Source organism: Selaginella moellendorffii, unplaced genomic scaffold (assembly GCF_000143415.4).
Source record: "Selaginella moellendorffii unplaced genomic scaffold, v1.0 SELMOscaffold_11, whole genome shotgun sequence".
Lineage (NCBI taxonomy): Eukaryota > Viridiplantae > Streptophyta > Lycopodiopsida > Selaginellales > Selaginellaceae > Selaginella > Selaginella moellendorffii.
In genome coordinates, this window is record NW_003314272.1 from 1,922,765 (window position 1) to 1,948,851 (window position 26,087).

Genomic DNA, 26,087 nt, shown 5'->3' on the forward strand with positions numbered 1-26,087 from the left:
ACCCGATATGAGCTGAACGAGATTGCACAGAACGGCAACAAGAATAAGATAATGACAAGATTAAGGTAGTGCTAATGAGTAAGACCCGGGATGAACTGAATAAGATCGCAAGGGTGGATCCATACAATTACAAATCAACAAGAATAAGATCGTGGCAGCAGTCCTTGATGCAGGTATTCAAATAGAAAAAGTAGAAGAGCATGATATCGTTGTATTCTACTACTCATATTCTTTAAGCTCATATGTGAGATTGGAACCCAATAAATTAATGCGATGGGTTCACATTGTAAGAATTTTGAATGGTTTTGTACAGGGAAGTTTCCAAAGCTACCACCTGCGGATTTTCTCAATCTCAAACGAGAGGAGTGAAGCTTTGCTCGTTAGTTTCCCAGCTTTCGGGCATCACCACAACTGGAGAGAATTTTTTTTTCGCTCTGATTGTCTATCAAAAAATGCGAGTGTCCACAGGCTCTTCCCACGTCCACAATGCTTGCGGTGGCTCATCCAGCGGCACATAAACACAATCCTTCGATGAGAGCGTCAGCTGGAGTGAACTCTTCTTATCTCCTATTTGGAAAACAAAAAAAAACAAAACAGCTTATCAGCAAACTGGAAGACGAAGAAGAAGCTTACCAGAATCATTCAGCTTGACAGGCAATTTTGCTCCAAAGCTATCCTTACCAAAGTTCTTGACAAAGCTGGACAACAATGTAACGCCGCTGTCCACCGTCTGGAGGCCCGCGATCAGAGACGCATCCCCGCCAATGACAAGCTTGCGAGGAAGCACTGCTAGAGGAGCAGGATCGTCCGCGACCGAAGTGCACGCCATAGATTCTTTACATACAGTAACAGCCAAAACTTTATCTTGCACCGATTTTCTGCGCAGGTAAAGACTATCAATCGATTTCAAACTATTAGAAGTAGCCTTACGGATAAGAAGTATCAACAGGATCGAATTCTCCTTGCGTGAGCCAGTCCACATCGGTATCGGAAAGCTCTGCAAATAGTTTATGGTCAGCAAAAGAGCAGAAATGCATCAAAAGTTTACCTGAGGACTGTAGTGGCTTTTGCAACAAAGTCACCCCGGGAAAGGATACAACACTCAGCTTCACAAGCTCAAGCCTTTGGGTTGGGGCCATCTCCTGGAATCCAAAGGCGTTTTTCCAAGTGTGAAGAAGCTCTGGTACAGCCGGTAGCACGAAACTTCGAATTCCTAGCCTTTGTAGGAGCTGGAAAATTGATGTCAGCGAAAAAACTCTGGGAAAGCAGCAAAGATTACCCCCTCGATTGCCCGCACCAAGCGACGACACATGCCTTGCCTTCGATGATGAAATCTGGTTCCGATGAGGGGCATTTCTGCGAGGAGTCCTCCATGTATCCTGCAAACCAATCGTGAGGTTCATTAGCGAAGAATACACGAGACTCACCGAATTGAAGCGACAGAAATAACTTCGTCGTCTTTTTCCAAGACAACAGTGTAAAATCCTCGAAAATTTAAGCGATTAACCTCGGCCTTGCTGCAGAAAAAAAAAAAAAAAAAACAATCTTGAGTACAAGACACAATACAAGCATGCAAGATCAAGTATACCCCCGGTTGTAAAGTATGTGAGTGACAAGGTCAATCTTTGTCCGAGGATCCACCATGGGCAAAAAACATTCTTGCATGACGCCAAGTGCAACAGCAAGCTTACTTCGGTGTTCAGCCATTTGCTCCCGGTTCATGCTACTGGCTGACGGTAGATCGTCTTCACCGGACCGCAGCAGCGTCCAGGAAAGTCCTTCTCCAATGGTGTTGGAAATGCCCACGAGCTTACGAAGTCCTTCAAAGATCTGGTAGAAAATGATAGTTCCGTCAGTTGAAAGCATGATTGTGTAGCTTCACCTTATCACAGTGATCCCCACAAAACCAAGAATCATCCGGGCAGCTGGTCATTTTTGCCATGCCCCTTGAATATAAGCAAGAAACATGGTCTGAAACAAGTATATTGTCAATCGAACCCAGTAGAATTTGAAAGCACTTACATTCACGTTCACATTGATCACAGAGAAGAACGGTCATTTCGTTGAAAGAACTTCCATCTGCGTTGTACTCGCTGCCACCACATATCGCACACCGACAACTAGGACAGAACCATTCGCCTTCAGGGAGTTCCTGCACCAAAACAAGTAAATGAGAAAAAAAAAAAAAAAAAAAAAAAAAAAAAAAACAGCGTCTAGAGAGTCGTCATACCTTAAGCAGCAAGCAGCTTAAATGATAAGTGGATGGACAATGATCGCAGCAAATAAGCCGTCCTCCATCGCCACAGACGCCACAGGCATCATCATTCTCATCAGACGGAGCTGCCTTGACGTTTTCCTTCGGGTTTACTTTTGAGTCTAGCAATTCCCATGCCTGCACCTGTAGATCCAAAAGTGACTCCCCTTTGTTATTGAAGATGCTCGCACAAGCTCGTCGCTGACTAGTCCCAGAATGAGCTTCAAAACCGGAAAGGCTCCACAGCTTCTTGCAGCAAGAGCAGACAATGCCTTCGAACCTCACAATCCCCTCCAGCAGGACCTGTCTAGTCTTCTTGTCCACATACGAAACCTTCTGAAACTCGTGAAGCATCTTCGTCTCTAATAACCAGGATAAGATAGTTCGTTTCGCCTCGTACTTGGTCACGTCGTGAAGAACAATCTCCATCCGGGCACGGAGGTTCTTGTCCTTCATTTTCGATACGTTATTTGGTCTCAGGCTTTCGGACGCACCCATCAGGTCGTGCTTTCTCCTCTTCACGCTGTCTGGTGTGTCCAGCGTCACCTTTCTTTTCTTTGGCTTGCCGTTGTCATCCACAGGCAATTCAAAGCTGTCAGAACACTTCTTCGCCTTGTCGTGCATCAGGAGCTCGAGCTGCGAAGTTCTTTTGCAAAGGGGATGCGTCCGACTCCATTCCTTGCATGCCGCAGGGAGCGTTCTGTAACACTTGCCCTCCGGCGACAGATAGAACGTATCCTTCCTCTGCGTCCCGGGACGAAGTTTGGAGTTGAGCACCCATCCCGAGTTCATCAGAATGCCTTTTATGCTGTCCGTTGAAGCTTTCGATGCGTTCCTGCTCCGAGACACCGGGGTAACAGCATCACTGTCCCTGCTGCCTTCGCTTTCCTCCGAAAAATCCTCCTCATCATCGGAGGTGGACTTTGAGCGGCAACTTATCCTTGGAGCCATGGTAAACTTCTTCCTCTGGATCGGGATCGGCATCGGCATCGCTTGGACGAGGTGTGACTCCACAACCACGGGATGCTTGGGCGGCGTGTCGGCAGCCTGGATGGAGCCAGTAGCAAGCAACATTTTCCTCTTCGAAGCAACCGAAACATTCTCCTCGAGATCGGCCTCCTTCCTCACCACCGTGCACTTCTCAAGCCTGTGATCCATCTGACCCCGGACATACCAAGAGTTTGTCCACTCGTCCCACTCCTGCGAGATCCTGAGCCTTCCCAGCGGCACCTGGAGCTCAAACCCTTCCGGCGGAGAGAAAACTCTGGTGAGCACCGTTGAGTCGTGGCCGGACGTGTCTTGCAGAAGAATTGCCTCCCACCATGCCTCCCTGTGGAAAGCATCCACATAAGTCCCCTTCTTCCACAGCGAGATGGTGGAAGAGAGGGCCTGCGGCACTGGCCTGATACGCAAGCGGACTCGCTTGTGGGGTGGCACCACGTCTTCGCCATCTATGCACTCGGAGATTGGAATGGACTCTAAGTCTTCGGCATTGTCCTCGTACCTCACAACACGGCGTCCTGGCCTCACTTGTACCACCTCGGCCGGGACCCAAGCACCTCGCAATGTCTCGAGAACTTGCAAGACCTGGAAGCCAAGATCACATTAGTCCTCTTGCTTAAAACTCACAGCAATTTGTAGAAGCCAGTAGCTCCAAGACAAGGAGCTGAGCAAAAGGAAAAGAAAAATGTAAATCGGGCAGCAGCACTCGAGCACAGCAAGACACAAGGAAGCAGTGATCTGCGAGAATTCGCAGGGTTCGGCTCGACCAAGCACAGACGGAGCACAGCACTGCAGCAAGGAAGCCGGAAGATCTTCACTCACCTCGACAGTATCTCCTACGAGCAGGCGCTTGCGCTTGAATCCACCGTCGGCCTCGAAATCACTGAAATCGTCCATTGCTCATCCCGCGGCGAGGCGCCGTCGTCTCCCGGCGCTTAGGGTTCTTGCGAGAAGCAAAGGGAAAAAAAAATTATTTATCTCAAGAGAAACCTAATGTCCATCCAAAACCCTGAATTAAACCCCGGGTCAAAGATCCAGGTAGAAAAATCAAAGTAAGTCGGTAAAAAACTAGAGTGAAGAACATTCTTACACGTCCTCCCTTGAGCGCCGCCATGTTATAGCCTTGATTGGATGGACGTGACATGCCAAACCACTAAACCCCGGGACTTATGGGCGAGGTAGTTTAGTTAGCGCAAGGTCTCCCTCTTCTCGAGGCTTCTTTCTTGTCATTCCCTTCTCCATGGATGGGACGATCGCCGCCCAGCAGCGCTAGCGCTAGGATCAGTTGAAATATCGAGCGATCCACGCATAATCAAGGCGCGCGATCGACCGGGCCACCGATCGGCATGGATTCTTGCGCTGCGCGATCGAGCAATGTGGCAGTAGGGGGTTTGAGCCCGCTGAGCCACGCGCTGTGGAAGACGATCCCTGGCGGCGGCGGCGGCGATGGTGGGATTGTGCCGGAGGCGATGGATGTGTCGGCGAGGCTGGCGTGGAGGGATTTGTTTGTGACGGCAAGTAATGCCCGGGGCGAGGTCCAGGTGCTGCTCCACCGCCTCTCTGGCTATGCCGAGCCGGGGAATATCACCGCGATCATGGGACCGTCGGGATCGGGCAAGTCGACGCTCCTCGATACTCTTGCTGGTAAGTTCTTCCAAAAAAAATGGGAGGATCTTATTTGATTTTTTCTCTTGCGATCGATCGACAGGCAGACTCGCTAAGAACACCACTCTCACGGGAGAGATCTTTCTCAATGGTCGAAAGAAGCAGCTCTCTTATGGAGTAGCGGTATGGTGGTGGAAGAACACTTTCTTGTTCTTCCAAAAGAAAACTTACTACGATTACTAAGAGTTTTCTTTTTCCTCTCTCTTAGGCGTATGTTACACAAGATGATACTCTCATTGGAACGCTCACGGTGCGAGAAACCATCGCCTTCTCGGCAAACCTGCGGCTTCCCGATCGAATGCCGGCGAGCAAGAAGAGGGCGATCGTGGAGAGCACCATTGTGGAGATGGGGCTCCAGGAATCGGCCGACACGGCGATTGGGAACTGGCACTTGAGGGGACTGAGCGGCGGAGAGAAGCGAAGGGTGAGCATCGCGCTGGAGATCCTTACTCGCCCTCGCCTGCTCTTTCTGGACGAGCCAACCAGTGGATTGGACAGGTAAGTTCATGTCAACAGTTCAACTTCTCTCGATTGTTAAGATTTATCAATCACTATGATCTTTTCTTGAACTTTGTGCAGTGCTTCAGCGTTTTTCGTGACGCAAACTCTCAAGAATCTGGCACGAGATGGCCGGACGGTGATTGCTTCCATTCACCAGCCCAGCAGCGAAGTCTTCGAGCTCTTCGACAATCTGTGCTTGCTCTCTCAGGGAAAATTGATCTACTTTGGCAATGGATATGGAGCTCGAGAGGTGGACTTACACAGTTCTTTTTTCTGGAAAGCTGACCGCTGACCTCATTTTTTGTTCTTATCTCAGTTCTTCGCAGATGCCGGTTTTCCTTGTCCAGAGCTCCGGAATCCATCCGACCACTACTTGCGGGCCGTGAACGCTGACTTTGACAGGGTCCAGGCAACTCTCAGAGGAGCACTCAAACTCAAGGTTTATCACTTATCGACCAAAGCTCTCACCAAAACTTATGATTCCAATCTTTCCAGGATCTAGAGTACGCTGATCCTCTCGACAGGGTCTCCACGAGCAAAGTCATTGCCATCCTCGTCGAGGCCTTCCAATCGTCTGGGTACGCGATGATGATGGCGGCCAAAGTCCACGAGGTGTCCCAAACTGTAAGCAACACCAGGAAAAGATAAATGCCTGTTTTTGTCAACGCTCGTGTTTTCTCGATCAAGTGCTAACCTTTTCGCTGTCTTCGCTTCCAGAAAGGCGTGGTTCTCCAGTCGACAGGAAGTCACGCCAGCTTCTTCATGCAGGCTGCGACGCTGACCCTGCGATCTTTCAAAAACATGACGCGCGACATGGGATACTATTGGCTTCGTCTCGCCATTTACGTCATCCTCAACATCGGAATTGGTACACTCTACTTTAGAATCGGCACTGACTACGGCTCCATCTCAGTAAGTCTCCAACATAAGTTTTTCATCTTTCAACTTATGAACTCCTGGAAACCTTTTTGTTTTGCTAGGCAAGAGCCGCTTGCATGTCTTACGTTGGTGGATTCCTCACTTTCATGTCCATCGGAGGGTTTCCATCGTTCGTGGAAGACATCAAAGTAAGGAAGCGTTAAGCTTTTAACACTGATAGTTTCTTCTTCTCCAGGTGTTTAGCAGGGAGCGCTTGAATGGACACTACGGCGTGGCGGCGTTTATCATCGGCAACACGCTCTCTTCGTTACCATTCCTACTCCTCATCGCGCTTGTCTCCGGCGGCATAAGTTACAACATGGTCAAGCTCCACCCTGGAGTCGATCACTTTTTCTACTTCGTGCTCAACCTCTTCGCCTCGGTTGCGGCGGTGGAGTCCCTCATGATGACTGTGGCGAGCCTGGTCCCAAACTTTCTCATGGGAATTATCACCGGAGCCGGAATCCAGGTACTCATCCATAAATATGTTTCGTTTACGTGCTCAAACGCCCGCTGGAATTTACAGGGAGTGTTCTTGCTCGTTGCCGGATTCTTCAGGCTCCCGGATGACCTCCCCAAGTTTTTCTGGAAGTATCCTATGTCGTACATTGGCTTCCACATGTATTCGCTCCAGGTGGGAAGGTTTTCTGCGAAGATCGCTACTTTTTAACTCCGTTTCTCTCCATCCAGGGAATGTACGAGAACGACTTCCGGGGCCTGGAATTCGGGAACAAGGTTCCCGGCCTGCCAACGATTCCAGGGGAGTTTGTGCTCGAGGACGTGTACCAGATCAACATGGCGAGGTCCAAGTGGTGGAACCTCGGCATCATCTTCCTGATGATCCTCGCCTACAGGCTGCTCTTCTTCCTTGTGATCAAGTTCGCGGAGAATGTCCGGCCTGGGCTGAGCAGGGTCATCGCCAAGAGCAAGGCGAACCTCCTGCTTCGAAACAACTCGGCTCTACAGACCGCCATCAGGCCAGTCACGCATTCTCCACCTCCAAAGGAGTTGAAAGTTGCTCCAGCTTACACACCCTGAGCAACAAACTTATAAACAAAATCCACAGTGTAAAGTCTCTTACCCCGCAAATCTTTTGCTTTTGTTTTTCTTAGCTGCGCGGGTTTGACAGTGTTCTAACCCTGTCAAGCTATCCAACAGAATAAAACAAGGACAAAGAATAAAACCATGACAACTTTGCGACGTAAGGATTTGACCTCTTTGGAAAGTTGGGAATGCCAAAATGCGAAAAAAAAACCGACCTCTGGTCCTGGTTCTCAATCGCTCTGGCACAAAAAAATCGCACATCAAATCATCTACTTGGTGGTCCTCCGCAATCGGAGCAACACGTCGGCTACTTCAAATCTCCAAAGTCCAAACTATCCAGTAGCTTGTCATCCTCTGAAAAGACGCAATTTGCTGCACAGGCAAACGAGTTTAGGAACGAAAGAGAAAAAGGCTGGAGCTCACCGATATCGTGCTTGTCGGGAGATTGCAAATATGACTCAGTCTCGGGGCTCATGAACGGGGAAGAGTAGCCTCCAAGCGCTCCTAGATCTGGATCAACAGCGCACCTCAAAACCGAGGAGAAAAGAAACATATCTACGTACCAGAACTCGCTCCCAGCTCCGCGGCGAGATCCGACAAGCTAAAGTTCCTCGGAAGATGGCCAAGTGTTCCAAGCGACTCCCTTGAGTTGTGGCCATCTTCTTCTCCACCGTCAAACGACACAATCCCATTCTGAGAGTTGTGCTCGTGAGAGTGAGGCTCATGCGACACAAACGGCGTGTCCAAAACCATCCCGGACATATCAGTAATGCCTCCAAACGGGAAGTTTGCGCCGTTGGCACCTCCCGAACCGGGAATATCGCCTGTTTGCATGATTGAATCCATTGCACTGCAAGAAAGAAACGTATCAAACGACCTGCTAGGATTCTTAAACCCGAAAGCTACCTGGATCCTGGACTCTCGTGAAAGTTCTCAGCTAGTGGATTGCCACCGGTTACTATAGGCATTGGTGGAGCGGGCATATCACCAGTCAGTGGAGGAACTGGATAGCCCATCGGCACCTGTCCCACTTCATGTTTGCAACGTAAGTATACGTCAGTGACCAGCTTGAATTCAACCCGGAGGCTTACTTGCGTGGTGCATGCCATTGCTGGGATGCGGCATTGGAACTTTTGTTGGAATAATTCGCATCTTTTGCATCAGATGGACCTGCTGCTCGAGCAAATGATTGAAAGTCATGATGTGCTTTTTCAGCTTGAGCCTGGCGTAGTAAGCCTTGAAAAAATCTGGATTTTGTTCTTCTAGCTTTTGCCAAACTGAAACAGTTATAGAGCGCGTGATTTTCGGCAGGAAATGAATAAAGCATTGACGTACCGAGGCTTGTAAAACCAGGCTCGATCTTTGCTTGGTTCAAGAGAGTGTTGATAACCTCGGTTTGATTCATGTACAGCTGAAGGCACCTTTCAATGAGGTTTTGTACCTGAAAGTTCCATCAGAACCATTACACGGGCAAAAGTGATCGTCCCTACCAATTGTATGTCTTCGCATGAGATTTTTCTTCCCTCGGTACTTTGGTTTGCAGCAGAAGAAGGTGAGCTCTCAGTTCCAGCTGGAGCATTCGCCTGCTGAGTTTGCTGCGAGGCTTCCTGCGGTACTTGCTGCTGCTGCTGCTGCTGCTGTGCAGGCGATGGAGACTACACCAATCAAAATTCACGAATATCAGAATGGAATTCGTCCGCTTTGCTGAATCCGATCAATGAAAAGGCCGAAGCAGCTCGAGGAAATCAGAAAGAAGCAGTACCTGAGACGGCGCTGGCACTTGTGAGGAAGAAGAAGGAGAAGGAAGCGGCTTTGCTGTTTGCGAAGCCTGCTGCGGCATGGATATCACGAGACAAACTCTAGCCCCTACTTCCTGTAGAATCTACATTCTAGACACCCCCCTGCTCAAATCTCCAGTCCGAGAGGAAACTGGAGAGAAAAAAACAATCCGGGAGCCTCCAGATCCACGAGCCTAGAATTCTATCCTATGCCATCCGGCCCACTATATGTACTCTAGCCTACAATGTACTAACCTCCGTAATTCTCGAGCTGAGTCTGGACACCACTGGAATGCCCACTACTCATCATCTAAGTTCCGTAATGCTCCTGGACACAGCAAAAAGGAAAAGTCCGAGTTAAACACATCGCAAGTAAGCATGAGGTCGATAGAAACAAGAAAACAAAGCTCTTCTTTTTTTTCAAACGAGAAGAAGTTCGCTAAAATCACGGCAACCAAAGATGTGTGGAGCCAAAGAATTTAAGAACCCCGTGCACAGCAGAACGGAAGAACAGGAAGTACCAAACAAATGGACAAAAATTCTCAATGCCACACGCACAGAGTGTAAGAACGCAGAGTCTAAAGGCAAGAGGAGAAAACAAAAAAAAAAAAAAAAACAAAACACACACAAACAAACACACACACACGCAAACAAGGAAAATGCTTCCAAAGGCCCAGAGAGAAAAGGAAAAACGCTATCGCAAAGAGAAAGAGACCTAATTCTCTCTGACGCTGCCCATCGCTCACCCTTTCGATCGCTACCGCCCAAGCGACGAGAAATTACGCAGCGGCCAGGCAGCCAGGGAGCGCCAGGAAGCCCACATTGCAATCAATCAATCACTCGCTCAATCAATCCATCGCTAGCAGCAGCAGCGGCGCGGCGGCCATACCATTTCGCTGGCCGCTTCCGTCCTCCGCGAATCGGCCGAAAGCGCCGCCCTGCCCAGCTGGGCCGCCATTCTTTCCCTTCTTCCTCCGCCTCTTCGTCTTGCATGGCGAGAGAGAAAAATGGGAGAGAGAGAGAGAGAGAGAGAGAGAGGGGGGGCGGCGAATATTCCACCGTTTTTGTCATGTGGCTCGAGATATTTTTCTGGCTAATCACCATTCCTTCGTCCGTACGATATAAAAGAGTGGCATTGCTTCATCCATGGAGCGGAGCTCCAACTTTTGGCCTTTTCAATCTTTCTGGCTTGATCACGGGATCACGATTGTTCCATCCTGGGGAGGAAATAAATAAGAGAAGAAAGTGGCAACGAATCAAGGAGATTTTCAAGGTACCTTGCGTTCACGAGGAGATCGCTTGGTCCGTGGAGTGCTTAAAAGCCTCCACTTTTCATATGTTCCTGGGACACTTGCCACGAAAGAAAAGGAGGAGATCTAGGCTTTAGCACTTTGCTGGCCCTGGCATCACGTACCTATGTTGCTGCCGGGAAGTACTTTAAACTCTCTCGCCACAGGATAAAAAAGAAAGCCATCTGAGATGTGATTTCCCGTTGGACAGCGTACCGCTTTGAGATAGATGGAAAGAGATAAACTGGCGGACCTGGTACTCCATACTCGCGCCTTTAACGAGCTTTTAAAGCTCGAAAGTGAGCTTCTCTCGCGCCCCTCTCCTTCTTCGTCTCAAGACGCCAGCATGAGAGCTCTGATCTCCCCCTGGCTGCTTGCCGCCAGCATGGTGTGGCTATCACTCCTCCTCCAGCAGACGGCGCTGACAAACGGTCGTGTATCATCGTCAGCTGCGTCCTTTCTCGCAAATAAATGGCTGAGTGCCGGCTTTGGAATCCCCTGAAACATCACCATTGAGATTTGTTCTACTTCGTCTTGACAATGCAGCTCTAAAAACCAGGCTTACCTTGTGGTAAACATAGACCTCGTTTGTCTCGCTCCCACAGGCGATGTAATCAGAAGTGACAGACAGCCCGACAAAGTTCTTTTCGTTCGTATGACCTCTATACACCTGGAGCTGCAAGCAGATAATCGATAAACATCAGTGTCTGAGATGATTGTATATCAGCGTCGCATTGATCAGATCTCATTGATGCTTACGGTATTCCAGCTTTCGAGGCTCCATAGCCGAAGCGTACCGTCAGTAGAGGCGGAAACCATCTCGTTTGATGGCGTAAACTTGACGTACGAGACGGCCTTTTCATGGCCCTTGAACAAATGCAAGGGGCACTTTGTCTGACGTAAATCGTAGTAATAAATGCAGTGGTCCGCTGATCCTGCCTGAAATTTTCAGCGAAGTTAACAGCAAACACAGAAGAGAGATATGAAAGAAAAAAAACGGACCCCAACTAAATTACTCGAGATAGGATTGAACGTCACCGAGCAAATGTTTGCCTTAACCTCGACTGTCAGAACACTCGTCTTGAGCTCCTTGCTCCATAGCTTAACCTGCAAGGGAGATTGACCCAAATCATCCTGTAAAAAAAGAAGTAATTGTTTCTAACTTTGCCGTCGTCGCCTCCAGAGACTAACCGCGACGGCTCCATTGGCGAGAAATCAACACTCCATATCCGCCTTTCGTGCTCGTCATAATTGACTGTATTCTGAATGAAATGGTTTTTATATCAGAGCCGATCGATAGGACCCCATTCTTTTACTTACTTGGCACGCACTAATATCCCAGATCTTTATGATGCCGTCGTAATCGCTAGTAGCGACGCAGCTTTTGGAAAACTTGTCCCAGCTCACACAACTTAGCTTCTTACCTGTTTGTATCTCAAGGCTTGGATTCCACACGACAAGGGACCATCTCACAGCCTACAGATGTTAAGCCCTTGTGTTTACCCCATTGCAAGATTCTCATATTTACCTTCGGAAACTCGAACACCCGCAAATATCCCGAGACACTCGCTGTTACAAAGAACTCGTCACCGGGATCAAAATCGAGGCTGCACAGAATGCTTGCGCTTGAGATGTGAGCTTCAGAAAATGCACAACGGCATACCCAGATACGATGTTTGAGGAATTTGACAGACCTCCTGATTGAGTTTCCGATAGTACATGTAGTTTTCTGCAGCATTGTCAGTTCTTGGAATGCCTTGAGGTACACTGAGAAATCATACCTATAGCGACAAAATCCTGAAACAACGGAGCGAAAGGTGTCTAATCCAGAACCATAACTGCCTCTGGATTGGCAACGTCTAATCTCGTCTATGTAGATTTCTCGAAACAGGTCATATTGCTGCAACAAATGGCGGAGTATAAAATATCAAATAGTTCGTCACAACACTTTGACGCTTTACCTCAATTAGAACCATGGCTTTCCTTCTTTTAGGAGTCGGCTGCAGCAACTTGGCAACAGAATTCTGAGAAATTCCAGAGCTCGTTGAGCTCGCAGACATTTTAGCTCCAGAAAATGCTGTCAGATACGATTTCTTCTGTTGCTGGAGTTGGCTTCTTTCTTGTCTCAGCGACAGCAAGTCATTCTTCAAGGCTCTCATATCTTCCTTCACCTGCATTCAGAGATCAATAAAAGCCCAAATCGTTATTTCGAAAAGCATCACACTTACTGACCTTGTCAAGTTCAAGTTGCTTTCGCCTTTTCAACTCGTGGAAAAACTCAAGCAAATAATCCATATTCTCCTCGGCCTCTCTGTGTTGTGCCTTCATCTTTCTATCCGAGAGAAGGTTGAGCAGAAAGTCGATTTCCTTGAGCGACATATCATGAGCTCCCTGTAAAAACAAAAGGGACAAAAGTAAAGTGGGAAAAGTGAAAACGGTACGAGAAAAGTTCAGCCACCGACATGCTGGAGAGCGACTCGTAAGTTCTCTGTGGGAGAACCTCGAGTCAGAGATTTTAGTGTCTGGAGCTCTCTCACGACCTGGATCATAACAAGCCAAAGGCATGAAATCTCGTGAGAATCTAGGAAACCTCTAGAAAATTCCAGACCTTCCCGAGAAGAACGTTGGGATACATGAGCTTCGTGGTGAGGTAGCTGGAGCAGCAAGGGCAGCTACTCCTCCCGTTCAAGTGCGTCGAAACACACGAGTAGCAAAAGCTGTGTCCGCAAGCCGTGAGAAATGGATCTCTCAACGTCTGGAAACATACTGGACACGAGAGATCCTTCTCCAGATCGGCCAGCGCCACCGCCGGGAGAGGAGGCGATGGATGAGGAGGATCCCGAGGAGGAGGAGCAAGAGAAGGATCTTCCTGGCAGCTCTTGCTCTTCCCTGGATCGCTATCATCGGCGATCGTCGCGGTTTCACCCTTCGGCATTCGATCGTCGAGGCGGCGCAGGAATTTCACAAACCTACGTCCACAAAGACGAGAGACAATGCTCGGTAGCGTCAGCGGTAGCGGACAAATATTACCTTTTCTCTCCCTCCAGCGCAAGAACCCTAGCGCTAGCTAGCAGCGAAAATTCCCGGCTAGCAGCCTCGAGTCCATGTGGTTTTCACGTGCGAACGGGAGAGATCGACGGCTCTCAAGGCGCAAGAGATCAATCTGACGGCCCAGAGCGCGTGGAGCTGTTTTAAACGAAACAAGCGGGATGTCTACGTGGATGCCCAGAAGATATGAACGTAAAGAAAGAGATGAGAGACGAACGTTTTTCTCTTTTATATTCTTCCTCTCGTCAGTAGATCCTTACACCCAATTTCTTAAGCTTGGACCTGACATCGCTGTTTTGTTTCTCGAGCTTGAGGCTCCGGAAGTGGTTCTGGAACTCGGAGAAGTCGGCCTTCATTTGCTCCAGCTCGCACCGGATCGTCCGGATCTCCTGCTGGAGCGCCGCGGTTCCTCCCCCCTCGATCTTGGGAACCTCCATCGGCAGCTTCTGATTCGCCTGGCTGCTGTTCTTGAGCTTGAGGTGCTCGAAAAAGAGGATCTGCATCACGGTTCGCAGCGGGAGGCGCTCGTTCTGCGCGGCGTGCATCGAGGAATGGAGTGACAGCCGCTTACAGTCCAGAAGCTGGCACAGATCCTTGCGTTCTTCGTCCTTGAGCTCCGGATGGACCTGCAAAGTCACAAGGTTTTCGTAAGTCACAAGAGCTATGGAGCTGGCACTCCACCTTGAGGAAGATATTGATGGCGGTGTAGAGATAATCGTGCGAAGCGCGGTAAGAGTCCGGGAGAGCCTCAGCGAGAGCCTTGAACCTCGCTACGCTCAAGTTCCTGTCCTGCGAGATCTCGGCCAGGTAATTGTCCACCAGAGTCGCCACCCTCACTCGATGATCCAGCACCACCGAGTTGCCGCTCCCATAGTTGCTCGTGACGATCTCGTCTTGCCTCACAAAGTGCTCGACGAGCCTCTGCACTAGATCAACGTCAACCTTGAGTCCACAGCAGCTGCTCGCGTCGAGCGCCGGCACGAGCAAGTCGCTCAATGCTGCGCTGTCCAGCTGCGTACCTGCGCGCTGCTCGAGGTCGATCTTGCAAGGCAAGTCGGCCTCCAGGAGGTGCGCCATCCGGATCAAGTGCATGAGAAACCGGCTGGGAACCAAGTCCTTCCCCCGAGGAAGCATGCTCAGGACCTGTTCCAGGAGAAGCCTTCCTTTGCCTCGAAACGAATGCTGGTCGTACTCGATCTCGGAGCGCCGGGGAAGCCAGCTCAAAGCGTAGAGCGCGACCGCACCAGCAATCAGCTCCAGCTTCATCCCTTTCACCCGTATCGCGGCCATCACCTTTTTGAAATAGTCAACTGGAAGCTTGAGAAGATCGTCAAACCACCACTCTTTCATGAGCTCCTGTTTGTTGCTGCTACTCAGATCCATGCTCCTCCTGCTCGGGCTCTGAGCTCTCGATCCCATCCTACTGCCGTGACTACTCCGGACACCCCGCGGATCTGTGCAAGCCTTCCATGCTATGGATTCCGTGCACCTCTGGACGATCATCAGCCTCTCGGCCCAGGCGTGAATTTTTCCGCAGCTCAGCAACACTGTCACCGAGTCCTTCCACGATCCCAAGACGACGGTGTTGAAAAAAGCCTCGGCCTTGGACACGAGGTTCCCGTCCTCCAGATCCTCCGTCATCTCCAGGTGAACCGCGGCACACCACAGCGCCGCCACGTTGGAGGCGTCCATGTCGACGGGCATTCCATAGCAGAACTTTGCTGCCAGCTCGAACGCCTCGGGGCCGCCGGGAACTTCGTCCAGTCGTATCCGGTTCTTTTGCGTGTCCCGGGACTCAAACACCAAGCGGTTGAGAAGGCCGCTCCTAGAAAGCAGTGGAAACTTTGGTTGCAAGCAATGTAAGCTTTCATCGCCCAAGAGAAAGAAACAAGAAAAGAATACCTTGTGAAGATGGAACCTCACATCTTTCACCTCCACCACGATGTCACTTTGTAGCTCCGTCGCCACGCACCTAAAACCCGAGAAATCAAGACCATCCACAAACGAAAATCTCAATGCCACGAACCAAGAGCGGCCTTTCGCCTCCGAGAGATTGGCATTTGCCCCCAGCTTTATGGTACTCATCGCATCCTTTCCCAAAATTCCTCACCCCGATCGCTCCCTGGAGCAAGGAGGAGATCAATCAAAAGCCCGGCAATTCCTCTACACTCATTCCACGACAAGAATAGGCATTGCCTCCTCTAAAAAAATGGCAACCCCGAAATACCTAGAGCCCTACCCTGCCGATGGATCCATCGCCAAAAACACTCGGTCCAGCGAGCGGCGCTCACTCCGCGCGCCAAGAACACCACGGCGCCATCGCACCGAATTGCTCCTCGCTGCCGCCGTGCCCTCGCCCCGGGGCAACAAGAACAGCAAAAGTACCGTCCATTGCCCTCCTCTCTCATACTCTGGCTAGCTATACCACTAGTAACTACGCACTCGGAGGGAGGAGGGAAGCGCAAAGATTCTCAACCCTGGGCCGTCGGATCTGTTACACGTGGACGGCTGGCCGTGGGGCCCGGACATACCCCAAATGGACCAATAGCAAGCTGCCACGTCTGAATCTGCGTGCAACATGGCGTGCATTATAGCATGATGCACGATGATGAGATCTTTTAACTTATGCATGAGGGTATATTCGACCGCTTTGATACGGCGCGGTTGACTAAGAGTTAGCTAGCTCCAAATGTTTGTCACCGTACATTGATTTTCCTTGTCTTTATGTTTCCACCGTGATCACCGCCGCTGTTCTTGGGGGCCATTTGTTGCGTCTTCTTGAGAGAACCCAGGTTTTGGGTGACGAGTTTGAGCGATTGTTTCCAAGTGCTGGCCTTCTTCTCCAGATATCTGCAACAAGAATGATAGAAATTTCACGATCCAAAGCTCCCAGAAAACCAAACCTTTCGTTTGGCCTATAGCCAATACACTTTACGCACTTTGGTCCATCCACCTGGTCACCCATTCCCTTGTCCACACACTTCCTACAATATAGCTTACCACAAACCTGGAAGAAAGAACCATCGATCAAACTAGAATTCCATCCAAGGATAATCTCATCACATACACACGGCCACACTTACCAGACACCTCGTTTTCAACCACAGTGGCCTCTCCCCACACTTGGTACACTGTTGGCTGTCAACGTTTCGATTCCCAGTCGGAGGTAGAGTCCTAGGTGGAAAAAACCCACATAGCTCCGTCCGGACTACCCGGGGCCGAGATGGAGCTCTAGATCTCCCAGACAACACAATATAGTCCTCTCTATTTCCAAGCAGCTCTCCCACAGTGGAACTCTTTCGAGGCGATTGCCGCTCCTCACACTCCACTTCCTCGTACACAGTCGCCATCTTGGGAGGACTCACTGGAACTGGAACTGGAGCTGGAGCTGGAGAAAGATTTGGAGCTGAACGAATTGGAGCTACTGGACTTGGAGTTTTTGGAGGTGGAGCTCCAGGGGCTGGATTCAACGGAGTTTCGCTCAAAACCAAGTCCTTGAGCGTGAGATCCTGCTGCCAAGCCATTTGCTCGTAGAAGGCATCTAGAGCTTCTTTCCTATTCCTATTACCACTACTAGAAACACTATTAGTCTTCCATAACATTTCCGGGCTCCCATCCAAAGCTTCTTTCCTATTCCTACCATCACTACTAGAAGCAATGCTAGTCTTCCATGGCACTTCCGGGCTTCCATCATCAACAGCCATTGCTCTCCCCAAGTGTCTCTTCGCAATCTCTTTTTAAGTGACAAAACACGACAACAAATCAAAACACTACAACGGAGTAGCCCAAGTTGGTCTCTCAACTTCATTGATCATACTAAATAAAAAATGAAGTATATTCGCAAAATGGTTCTCTACGACATAGAGACCCAAATCTTTTTTATCACGGGGGATCTCGATCATATCCTTCTCACTGCTGAGCGCACTGGACTCTTGGTCCAGCCGGTTCGTCGTCCTCGTCGTACGCTTCCTGTTGCTGCTGCTGCTGCTTCTTCCGCATCTCCTCCTCCAGATTCACGTCGTGGAGCGTAGTCTCCTCGCACTCGTCCAGCTCCATCTCCGTCAGCTGGCTCGACGGCCGCGGCGGCAGCACTGCTTCCAAAGCCTTGCATTGCTCCGGAGTGAGGCTCCCAGACTCGGGGAAGTCGACCGAGAAGTGGATGTACAGGGTTCCCTTCATGAAGGGTCTCTGGTGGTGAGGCATCCCTTCATCGTTGATAGCCTTGAATTGGCCTGAAAGAGAGGAGACATACGTTTAGAGAAGCCCAAGAGCTACACCAAGTGATTTGCATACCTGGCTTGATAATCTCGCCCGGTCTCGACTTGACGAGGAGTTGCCTGCCGTCGAGGTGAGTGATGGTGAACTGGAAACCGCAGAGAGCATCCAGCAAAGAGAGGCTGTGCTCCAGAAAGAGATCGTCGCCCTTTCTCTTGAACTTGGGATGCTCCTTCTGTTGCAAAACGAAGATGATGTCCCCGGTGATTGTGTCCGGCTGCAAAAGCACAGTACATTCGTCATTCAGGGGCCCATCGTCCAAAACATGCTAAGCTAACTTACCGCTTCGTCGGCCTCTCCTTGGAAGGTAATCTTCTGATTGTGAGACATTCCCTTCTCGACAAAAACCTCTAGAAGCTTCTTCTCTTGAAGGACAACCTTGTTGCCCTTGCACTGGGGGCACTTGTCTTTCTCGTTGATGGTCTCTCCTGGAATCGTGTGAACGCGTGAGTAGACTGTACACTGGAAAAAGGAGAAAGGCAAAACATACCCGAACCCCGGCAATCGTTGCAAACTTTCTGCATCTGTTGAATCATTCCAGGGCCGATTTGATGGACAGATATCTTCATTCCAGTGCCACGGCAACCGGTACACTTTGAAGAATTCCCAGACTTCGAGCCCTTTCTGCATTGAAGAAAAGGAAGCTTAAGAACAAGAACAAACGATGTCGATCATACCCTTTGCAGCTTGGACAAAGTATGTTCCGTGACAATGTAAGCTTCTTTGACGTGCCGTTGTAGAGATCCTCGAGGGAAACCTTTAAGGTATGAACCACATCCTCGCCTCTCCTCTTTCGGCTGCCGCCTCTACTGCCACCGCCTGGAAAATTTCCTTCCTTTTCAATCCAAAACAACCACACCAGACACACAACGTACCACCACTGAAGAGCGACTCGAAGATATCAAAAGGGCTTCCGGCGCTGGGGCCGCCCATGCCCTCCTTGAGACCCTCCTCGCCATACTGATCATAGATTTCCTTCTTCTCGGGGTCACTCAAAACCTCGTACGCTTGCGAAATCTCTTTGAACTGGGGATCACCGGCAATCCCAGGCATGAGAAAAGAGAAATCCGGCAAACAAAGCACCTTACCTGCTCGGGATCGCCTCCCTTGTCGGGGTGATTCTTGATGGCGGCCTTCCGGTATGCCTTCTTCAAATCCTCCGGCGATACATCCTTGGAGACGCCAAGGATGTCGTAATACTTGGTCTCGTTGCTCCGCCTTGGCCCGCGCCCAAACATAGCTCTAGATCTGTGCTCCTCGACACAAACCCTAGCTCGTCGTTGTTTTAGTTTATACTGGAAAAAGGGTTAAAAGCCCCCTTTGAAAGCCTTCGAAGGCCCTAGAAGCTTCACGAACAACCGTCCGATGCAAAAGGCGATCCATTAACGAAAAGAATAATTGGGCTTTAAGAAATTTTTCCTTGAATGTTATTTTTACTTGGCCAATGCGAGCAATACAATTCCTATGAGAACCATGGCTCCCGATCCCCAGAAGAGCGAAGCAGCGTTTCCAGAGATCTCTCCAAACAGGAACATACCCCACAAACCAGCGACGAAGATCCCGCATTGCATTCTGCGAAGAAACGAAGATATCAATCGAAAGAAGATCATTTGATCACAACACTCTAGATCCTATCTACCTACAACTAGAAAAAATAAAAATCGAAAGAAAACTTACATGGGATAAGCTACTGTGTAGCCGACGTAGAGAATGCTCAGGATGCTAAGCGCGTTTCCTGTGAAAAAATTGAGCCTTCGAGATTTCTGGAGTGAAACAAAACTCCTCACCTATGTTCCAAATAAGGCCCGAGACGAGCCCTGGTCCAGAAGCAACTTTCGGATTGAGCGGCGGCCATGTTCGGCTGGTCGCGGACAAGTATGGAATAACAGTCACTATGGGTGCAAAGATGAGAACTCCGATTGCAAACGATGGAAGATAGGTGAGTCCCTGAGAATCAAGTTCTCATTAGTTCCTGGAATACCAAAGAAGGTATCGAATGCTTGCTTACTCTAGCTGAGTGTTTCGCTCTGGTCATCGGAAGCTTGTAAAAGAAAAACATTTTACGAGTCAAAGGACAAAACCGTGGTGAGAACTTTGACCTTTACCATGACTAGACCTCCCAAAATTCCAGCCAAGACTGCTGCGATGACTCCATGAGTGAAGTTGTCGCTAATCCTGTCCTCACCACTCTTTACAAGAACTTAGAACCCACAGACATGAGCTAGTTGACGTACTGGACGATAGAGTAGCGTGTCTAGTTCGTCTTCTCGACCAGTAGCGACGCGGCCCATATGTCCAGCTGCGGCCAAAGAGCCTGATCAAAAACAAAAGCGTGAGCACCGAAGGAAAATATGGAGGACGACGATCTTACAAATTCCTGCTAGAAGAATCAACATGCCTATGATGGCCAAAGCCAAGCTTCGGACATGCCCGTGAGGATCAAAGATCAAGCCAGCGAGGAAAGAAACTGGGACAAAAACAATCCAAACTTGAGCTAAAATCGCGAGGAGTTTTAAGTTTACATACCAACAACAGCGGTTCCACACCAAATGCCAGTGCCAACTGCGAAAATGGAAAAAACATCTCAAGAGCTCTCTGGAAACGAGAATGGAAAACCTGAGACGCCGATCAATCGCACAGCTCGGTAGGCATTGGCAGCCGAGACGACGAAGAAGAGCCCACTGAGAAGTCCCAGAGGAGTAAAAACCAGCTTGTGCACGAAGATCAATGCCAGGAAGCTCGTCACCGCGATTCCAATGCTAAAAGCAAACTCCTAGAAAAAGAAAAATTTCGATCGATCGACTAGCTTACCATGCCCAGAAGTTGAAGATGAGTGGATCAACGCGCGCTCTCCTCACCGCCTCCATCTTGGAGAAGATCGTGAAGGTGCCATTGCAAATGGCGGCAAGAACAGCGAGGAAAACCCCAATTGCGACCGATGCCATGGAGATAGGGCAAGACACAGTGGATCATCGCTTGGATCATCCTCATATCCTTGCCTAGATGCGACGCTGACATGCAGCATGCAAATCGGCAGGAGAGGCGCGTGTCGATCAGACCACACGCGTCGCCGAAATCAACGGGGGGGAAAGGGCAAAATAAAAACAAATTAGGGTTCTTGAGGGGTTTTGGCATTTAGGTCGCCCCAAATGCCATGGCCGCTCAAGCGATTCTTCCTCGCACCTGGATCCAGGAAGATCGCGCATTACAGCAGCAGAGTTCGCGATCGTGATCCACAGGTGGCGGCGATCCAGGCGCTGCTCGAGAATGTGAAGACGGCGAATGTAGGCACCTCGCTCCAGGATTTCCAGGGTAATGTCACGCAATCCACGGTCTCCGCCGTGCTGCAGCGCTTGAAGGATCCGGGGATCGCCTGGGAGTTCGCTCGCTGGGCTGTGTCCAAGGTAGGGCACTCCAATTCCACCGGCAATGCGCTGCTGGAGGTGTTCTTCGCGGCGCGCAAGCCCTGGGAGGCGCTCAAAATCTACCGAGAGTTCCTGGCCCCGTCTTGCAGGCCCAACCAGGCGATCTACGCCACGCTCATCGTGGAGTTCTGCAAGATCGGCGAGGCCGACCAGGCGCTCGAGCTCTTCCGGGAGATGAGGCAAAACAAGGTGCCGCCGGATCGCCGCCTCTACACCGCGATGCTCCACGGCCTGTGCAGGCAGCGGCAGATCGAGGAGGCCTGGAGTCTCTACCGCGAGATGATCGATCGCAAGCTGGTGGACACCCGCGTTTGCACTGCGCTTCTAAATGGGCTGTGCAAAACCGGGCAGCTCGATCGAGCGATGTTACTGCTGGACGAGATGCCATGCTCGCCGGACATGGTGGCCTTCACGGTGGTGATCAACGGCCTCTGCCGGGAGAAGAGGCTGGACGAGGCCTTCTCGGTGCTCGAGCGAGCTGTAAGAGCCGGGTGTGAGCCCGACTATGTCACGTACAACGTTTTTATCGATGGGCTTTGCAAGGCCGAGAGGGTAGACGATGCCTTCCAGCTCCTCAAGAAGATGGACGAGAAGAAGTGCTTGCCAACGACGGTCACTTACACGGCGCTCGTCGACGGCCTCCTCAAGGCTGGGAGGCTTGACGAGGCGATGGCTGTGCTCGAGCAGATGGTCGAGAAGGGGAACTCGCCGACGCTCAAAACTTACACCGTCGTGATCGATGGCCTCTCGAAAGCTGGCAGGGTGGAAGAGGCCCGGAGGATCTTCGTGGACATGCTGGGCAATGGCTGCCGTCCGGATGCTTTCGTCTACACGGCTCTCATCAGTGGTCTAGCCAAGATCGGCAAGCTCGACGCGGCTTTGGTTTATCTAAACCAGATGGTTGAGAACGGCTGCGTTGCCGGTCCTGCTACTTCCACTGGCGTCATTGACAGACTTTGCAAGTCTGGAAGGGTGGCGGATGCTTGCGGTGTTTTGCACAAGCTGGTCGAGTATGGATCTTCCGTGGACGAGGTGACTTATAATGCGGTCATTACCGGGCTTTGCAAGTCGGGGATGGTAGACAAGGGCCACTGGTACTACCGTCAGATGTTTGCCAAAGGTATCGTTCCCACCGTAGTGACTTACAGCATTCTCATTGACGGGTTTTGCAAGGCGGACAGGATCATCGAGGCTCGGCATTTGTTTGACATGATGGTTCAGCAAGGACACATTCCCGACGATCTCGCCTACGGTGCTCTTATAGAAGGCCTGTGCAAATCTGGGAAGCCGGAGGAGGCCTATGCTTTGTATAAGGAAGCCAATGCTCGGAAGCACCACGCCACGGCTGTTCCAGACGTGGTGACTTACACCAGCCTCATCGATGGTCTCTGCAAGGCAGGCAGGATACTCGAGGCTAGACAGGTTTTCGACGACGTGAAAGACGCAGAGGACCTGGTCGCTTACAACTGCTTGCTCGATGGGATATTCAAAGGCGGAGAACCGGACGAGGCTTGCCAGTTCTTCGAAGAGATGCTAGAGGCAGGGATGGAAGCTGATTGTTTTACTTATAACATCGTCGTGGACGGGCTGTGCAAGGCCGGGAGGCTGGAAGAAGCTGTGAAGTTCTTTCAAGCTATGGATGACCGGGGTGTGGCTCGGGACGTGTGCTCTTACAACGCTCTCATCGACGGGTACTGCAAGTGTCACAACCTGGCGGCAGCGTTTGAGCTCCTCAAGAGCATGGTGGACGCTGGCATTTCTCCCAACATCATCACTTACAACACACTGATTGGAAGTCTCTTCAGGGCCAAGAGGGTGACCGAGGCATTTGGGCTGTTCGAGGAGATGTCGTGCAGAGGGATAGCGCCCGACGCATTCACGTATCAGGCTTTGAATCACTCCTTGCCAAAGCACTGAAGCGCGCCTTGGGGGTTTATGGTTTAGGGGTTTCCGAAGAGGGTCATGGCATGAGCTTTGCGCTATGGTCAAGAGCAAGGATCACCAGGTTCCCGAACTTTCTCTTTCAGGCTAGGCGGTGGCCTTACTCCATTTCGGCTGCCAGTGAAGTGTATCATCAGTGTAACACGGAAAGAAGTCATGGAGGCGAACCCATTGCAGAGAAGAATGGACAGGAGCTTACAGACAGAGACAGTGCTGGAAGAGGCAGCGGAGAAGACAGGAAACGAAGCAGCAAGCAGAAGTTTGGTTACAAAGAAAGCATTGATACTCTCCTCAAAACTTTACTTGATCTCGAGGCTCAAGGTCGGTTTTTGGAGGTTGGAGGTGCACTGAGTGACTACAGAGGTGAACTCACATCCCGGATCGTGGCCCAAGTTTTGAAGCGGCTGAGAGACTACCGAGTAGCCTGGATGTTTTTCAAATGGGCCGGTGAGCGGAGCAAGAGCTGCCACTCAAAGTTTTCGTGTGCTGGGCTTCTCCACATTTTTGTCAAGGCTGGAAAGCACCGCGAGGCGTACAGGCTGCTCAAAGAGGTGTTAGTAACCATCTGCGAACCGGATGTAGTGATGTACAGAACCGTGCTTGCCGGATGCTGCGTCGCAGGGGAAGTCAAGGTGGCTCGCGAGATTGTCGAAGATATGAAGGCCAGAGGTGTGGAACCCGACGTAGTGATCCACAACCTTGTCATCCGGCAACTCTGCGCTTCTGGAAATCTCGAAGACGCGTTAGCTTACTTCGACGAACTGGACGACTCGCTGGATCTCACTCACTTTACCTTCAATCCGCTGGTTGCCGCTCTTTGCAAAGCAGAGAGGACGGAAGAAGCCATCGCTTTCGTCAAGAAGATGTCCGAGAGACGCTGTTTCCCAACTTTGTTCACGTATACTTCGCTCGTGGACGGGTTTCTCAAGCTAGGCAGGCTGGACGAAGCGCTCTTGCAGCTCAAGGAAGCTGTGGAGAGGGGCTTCATCCCCGATGCTGTCACGTACACCTCGATCATCGACGGGCTTTGCAAGCTGGGGAGAGTCGAGGAAGGCTGCGAAAGGTTTCACGAGATGAGAAACCGGGGCTACGAGCCCGACGCCGTCACGTATGCTGCTCTCATAGACGGGTTCATGAAGGCAAAGATGATCCCGAAGGCCCATCGAGTATACAGGCAAATGCTGCAGAGTGGCACCGTCGTGAGTACCGTGACTTACAACATCATTCTCGACGGCCTGTGCAAAGCCGGGAGAGTGGCCGAGGCGTACGCGACGTTCCTAGCGATGGAAGAGAGGGGCTGCGTTGCGACGGTGGTGACTTACAGCGCTCTCATGGACGGCTTCTGCAGCGAAGGTAACGTGTCCGCCGCCGTGGAGCTCTTCCGCCGGATGCTGGACCGAGGCTGCGAGCCAAACCTCGTCTCGTACAACATCATCATCCGCGGCCTCTGCCGAGCAGGAAAGCTGGCAAAAGCGTATTTTTACTTCGAGAAGCTGCTCCAGAGGAGGCTCTGCCCCGACGTCTACACCTTCAACGCTTTCCTCCATGGACTGTGCCAGCGCCTCGACACTGTGAGCGACGGGGTGGAGCTCTTTGAGAGCATGGTGTCGCAGGGAACGAGTCCCAATCTCCACTCGTACAGCATTCTCATGGACGGGATCTGCAGAGCCGGGGGGCTGGAAGTCGCCCTCGAGATTTTCCGCGAGATGGTCTCCAGAGGCGTCGCTCCGGATGTGGTGGTGTTCAACACGCTGATCCGGTGGCTGTGCATCGCGGGGAGAGTGGACGAGGCCTTGGAAGTTTTCCGGGAGCTGGAGCGGCGAAGCGCTCCAGATGCTTGGAGTTACTGGAGCCTCCTCGACGGTCTGTCTAGGTGCGAGCGAATGGAGGAAGCTCGGTTGCTCTCCTTTCACATGAAGCTCCAAGGCTGCGCTCCTCGCCACTACGATTTGACGGTAAGGTTTTTGTAAGATTTCTCGACAGTGCTGATCGTTTTTTCCTTACAGCAATCGCGATTTTGTAGTTCTCTCTTTAAGAACTGAAGTAAAGTTGGCATCATCGATGGTAAAGTCTTTTTTCCATTTGCAAGAAAGCTTGTTTACTGTGGTGGAGTAACAATAAGAAAAGGCTAGTTTGTAGGGACGTGCTGCCATTCTTTACCACGAAGGTGGACGTGCCGGAGTGGTTATCGGGCATGACTAGAAATCATGTGGGCTTTGCCCGCGCAGGTTCGAATCCTGCCGTCCACGTCTTTTCGGTTTCGTCTCTCCTTTTTGGCTCCTTTCTCTTTTGGACCTCCTCTCATATTCTTTTCTCTTTCGTTTTGGGAGCTACAGAGTCTTGAATTCCAGGAGAAGCCGCGACAATTATCAATGGCAGGACCACATACAATGTCGGTGGAGTGAGAGAGAAGAGGAGAAATTCGGGCATGGATTCTAAAGAGAGTCTCCTCTGCAAGGTACTTTGACACTTCCTTTGAAGAATTCCCAAATCGATTCTCTTCTGTACTTTTCTTCTCTTCATAGGACATTGGCGACAGATTGGTCACACTGCAGCTGCATCGCTCTTTGCTGGAAAAGGACGTGAGTAAATCAGAGTCTATGCTCTGCGAGAAAACAATGGGGATTTTTCCTCTCTTTTTTTCCTCTTCCGCTGATCTCAAGCTCGGCATTGATACTCTCTGGCTGCGCAGGTCCAGAGACTGAAGACAAAGTTGAAGTATGAAACTGACATCCGCAAGGCACTGGAAACCGGGCTGGGCTTTGGAGACGAGGACTCAAATCTAGACGATGTTGAGCACAATCTTCCTGCCGAGGTTCGCGTCCTCTTCCTTTCCATGGTTTTTCGTTTTCTTGAATCGTTAGATCGCAAGCATCTTTCCTCCATGCAATGTGCCTGACTGAAGTTTACTTTCCTTTGTTTCATTCGTATCAATGCTTGCAGGTGC

The 26,087-nt window shown here is 50.6% G+C and overlaps 8 protein-coding genes and 1 non-coding gene across 13 annotated transcripts; 3 read left to right on the plus strand and 6 right to left on the minus strand.

Moving 5' to 3' along the window:
- Positions 1 to 261: 261 nt before the first annotated feature.
- LOC9658869 lies at positions 262 to 4,216 on the minus strand. 3 transcript variants are annotated; one of them, XM_024673734.1, is made up of 11 exons: positions 4,079 to 4,216; positions 2,231 to 3,841; positions 2,023 to 2,152; positions 1,883 to 1,971; positions 1,589 to 1,830; positions 1,428 to 1,517; positions 1,280 to 1,379; positions 1,049 to 1,229; positions 931 to 997; positions 682 to 878; positions 262 to 567 (listed from the first exon to the last, which is right to left on the minus strand). In XM_024673734.1, exons 1-11 carry the CDS (start codon positions 4,151 to 4,153, stop codon positions 446 to 448), a joined length of 2,904 nt encoding a protein of 967 aa, XP_024529502.1. In that variant the 5' UTR covers positions 4,154 to 4,216; the 3' UTR covers positions 262 to 445. The 3 variants fall into 3 exon arrangements, with proteins under 3 accessions (XP_024529502.1, XP_024529501.1, XP_024529500.1); XM_024673733.1 differs by having other exon boundaries at positions 262 to 564; positions 634 to 878; XM_024673732.1 differs by having other exon boundaries at positions 634 to 878.
- A 386-nt stretch (positions 4,217 to 4,602) lies between these two features.
- LOC9658870 (ABC transporter G family member 11) lies at positions 4,603 to 7,594 on the plus strand. Its single transcript, XM_002968763.2, has 11 exons — positions 4,603 to 4,900; positions 4,965 to 5,044; positions 5,130 to 5,419; positions 5,501 to 5,672; positions 5,739 to 5,861; positions 5,918 to 6,046; positions 6,140 to 6,334; positions 6,403 to 6,489; positions 6,537 to 6,809; positions 6,867 to 6,974; positions 7,031 to 7,594. The coding sequence occupies exons 1-11, from the start codon at positions 4,603 to 4,605 to the stop codon at positions 7,376 to 7,378; spliced, it is 2,103 nt and encodes a 700-aa protein (XP_002968809.1). The 3' UTR covers positions 7,379 to 7,594.
- LOC9651231 lies at positions 7,534 to 10,172 on the minus strand. Of its 2 annotated transcripts, XM_024673741.1 has the most exons (9): positions 10,052 to 10,172; positions 9,147 to 9,490; positions 8,875 to 9,039; positions 8,720 to 8,825; positions 8,476 to 8,661; positions 8,291 to 8,414; positions 7,948 to 8,234; positions 7,808 to 7,894; positions 7,534 to 7,756 (listed from the first exon to the last, which is right to left on the minus strand). In XM_024673741.1, the coding sequence occupies exons 2-9, from the start codon at positions 9,222 to 9,224 to the stop codon at positions 7,692 to 7,694; spliced, it is 1,098 nt and encodes a 365-aa protein (XP_024529509.1). In that variant the 5' UTR covers positions 9,225 to 9,490; positions 10,052 to 10,172; the 3' UTR covers positions 7,534 to 7,691. The 2 variants fall into 2 exon arrangements, with proteins under 2 accessions (XP_024529509.1, XP_002969104.1); XM_002969058.2 differs by lacking the exon at positions 10,052 to 10,172 and having other exon boundaries at positions 9,147 to 9,724.
- A 612-nt stretch (positions 10,173 to 10,784) lies between these two features.
- LOC9658871 (E3 ubiquitin-protein ligase COP1) lies at positions 10,785 to 13,086 on the minus strand. The gene is made up of 11 exons (XM_024673621.1): positions 13,060 to 13,086; positions 12,684 to 12,842; positions 12,413 to 12,622; positions 12,233 to 12,248; positions 11,907 to 12,089; positions 11,772 to 11,875; positions 11,615 to 11,713; positions 11,454 to 11,558; positions 11,211 to 11,390; positions 11,017 to 11,127; positions 10,785 to 10,949 (listed from the first exon to the last, which is right to left on the minus strand). Exons 1-11 carry the CDS (start codon positions 13,084 to 13,086, stop codon positions 10,785 to 10,787), a joined length of 1,359 nt encoding a protein of 452 aa, XP_024529389.1.
- Positions 13,087 to 13,706: 620 nt separating this feature from the next.
- Positions 13,707 to 15,913, minus strand: LOC9658872 (root phototropism protein 3). 2 transcript variants are annotated; one of them, XM_024673736.1, is made up of 5 exons: positions 15,739 to 15,913; positions 15,526 to 15,621; positions 15,402 to 15,471; positions 14,181 to 15,341; positions 13,707 to 14,125 (listed from the first exon to the last, which is right to left on the minus strand). In XM_024673736.1, the coding sequence occupies exons 2-5, from the start codon at positions 15,582 to 15,584 to the stop codon at positions 13,745 to 13,747; spliced, it is 1,671 nt and encodes a 556-aa protein (XP_024529504.1). In that variant the 5' UTR covers positions 15,585 to 15,621; positions 15,739 to 15,913; the 3' UTR covers positions 13,707 to 13,744. The 2 variants fall into 2 exon arrangements, with proteins under 2 accessions (XP_024529504.1, XP_024529505.1); XM_024673737.1 differs by having other exon boundaries at positions 15,526 to 15,913.
- A 1,367-nt stretch (positions 15,914 to 17,280) lies between these two features.
- On the minus strand, positions 17,281 to 19,066 carry LOC9658873 (dnaJ protein homolog 2). Its single transcript, XM_002969061.2, has 7 exons — positions 18,863 to 19,066; positions 18,650 to 18,800; positions 18,452 to 18,593; positions 18,265 to 18,398; positions 18,057 to 18,202; positions 17,793 to 17,991; positions 17,281 to 17,731 (listed from the first exon to the last, which is right to left on the minus strand). The coding sequence occupies exons 1-7, from the start codon at positions 19,010 to 19,012 to the stop codon at positions 17,409 to 17,411; spliced, it is 1,245 nt and encodes a 414-aa protein (XP_002969107.1). The 5' UTR covers positions 19,013 to 19,066; the 3' UTR covers positions 17,281 to 17,408.
- Positions 19,067 to 19,172: 106 nt separating this feature from the next.
- Positions 19,173 to 20,852, minus strand: LOC112345953 (putative sugar uptake protein lp_2503). The gene is made up of 10 exons (XM_024673743.1): positions 20,586 to 20,852; positions 20,391 to 20,533; positions 20,301 to 20,336; positions 20,146 to 20,241; positions 20,009 to 20,088; positions 19,880 to 19,963; positions 19,783 to 19,815; positions 19,562 to 19,721; positions 19,452 to 19,509; positions 19,173 to 19,346 (listed from the first exon to the last, which is right to left on the minus strand). Exons 1-10 carry the CDS (start codon positions 20,717 to 20,719, stop codon positions 19,208 to 19,210), a joined length of 963 nt encoding a protein of 320 aa, XP_024529511.1. The 5' UTR covers positions 20,720 to 20,852; the 3' UTR covers positions 19,173 to 19,207.
- Positions 20,853 to 20,923: 71 nt separating this feature from the next.
- On the plus strand, positions 20,924 to 25,209 carry LOC112345954 (pentatricopeptide repeat-containing protein At5g65560-like). The gene is given in 3 exon segments (XM_024673744.1): positions 20,924 to 23,113; positions 23,116 to 25,095; positions 25,147 to 25,209. Coding segments are annotated over 3 exon segments (4,206 nt in total). The 3' UTR covers positions 25,183 to 25,209.
- A 98-nt stretch (positions 25,210 to 25,307) lies between these two features.
- TRNAS-AGA lies at positions 25,308 to 25,389 on the plus strand. Its single transcript has one exon. It is a non-coding gene; the product is annotated as a tRNA-Ser (tRNA).
- Positions 25,390 to 26,087: the final 698 nt, after the last annotated feature.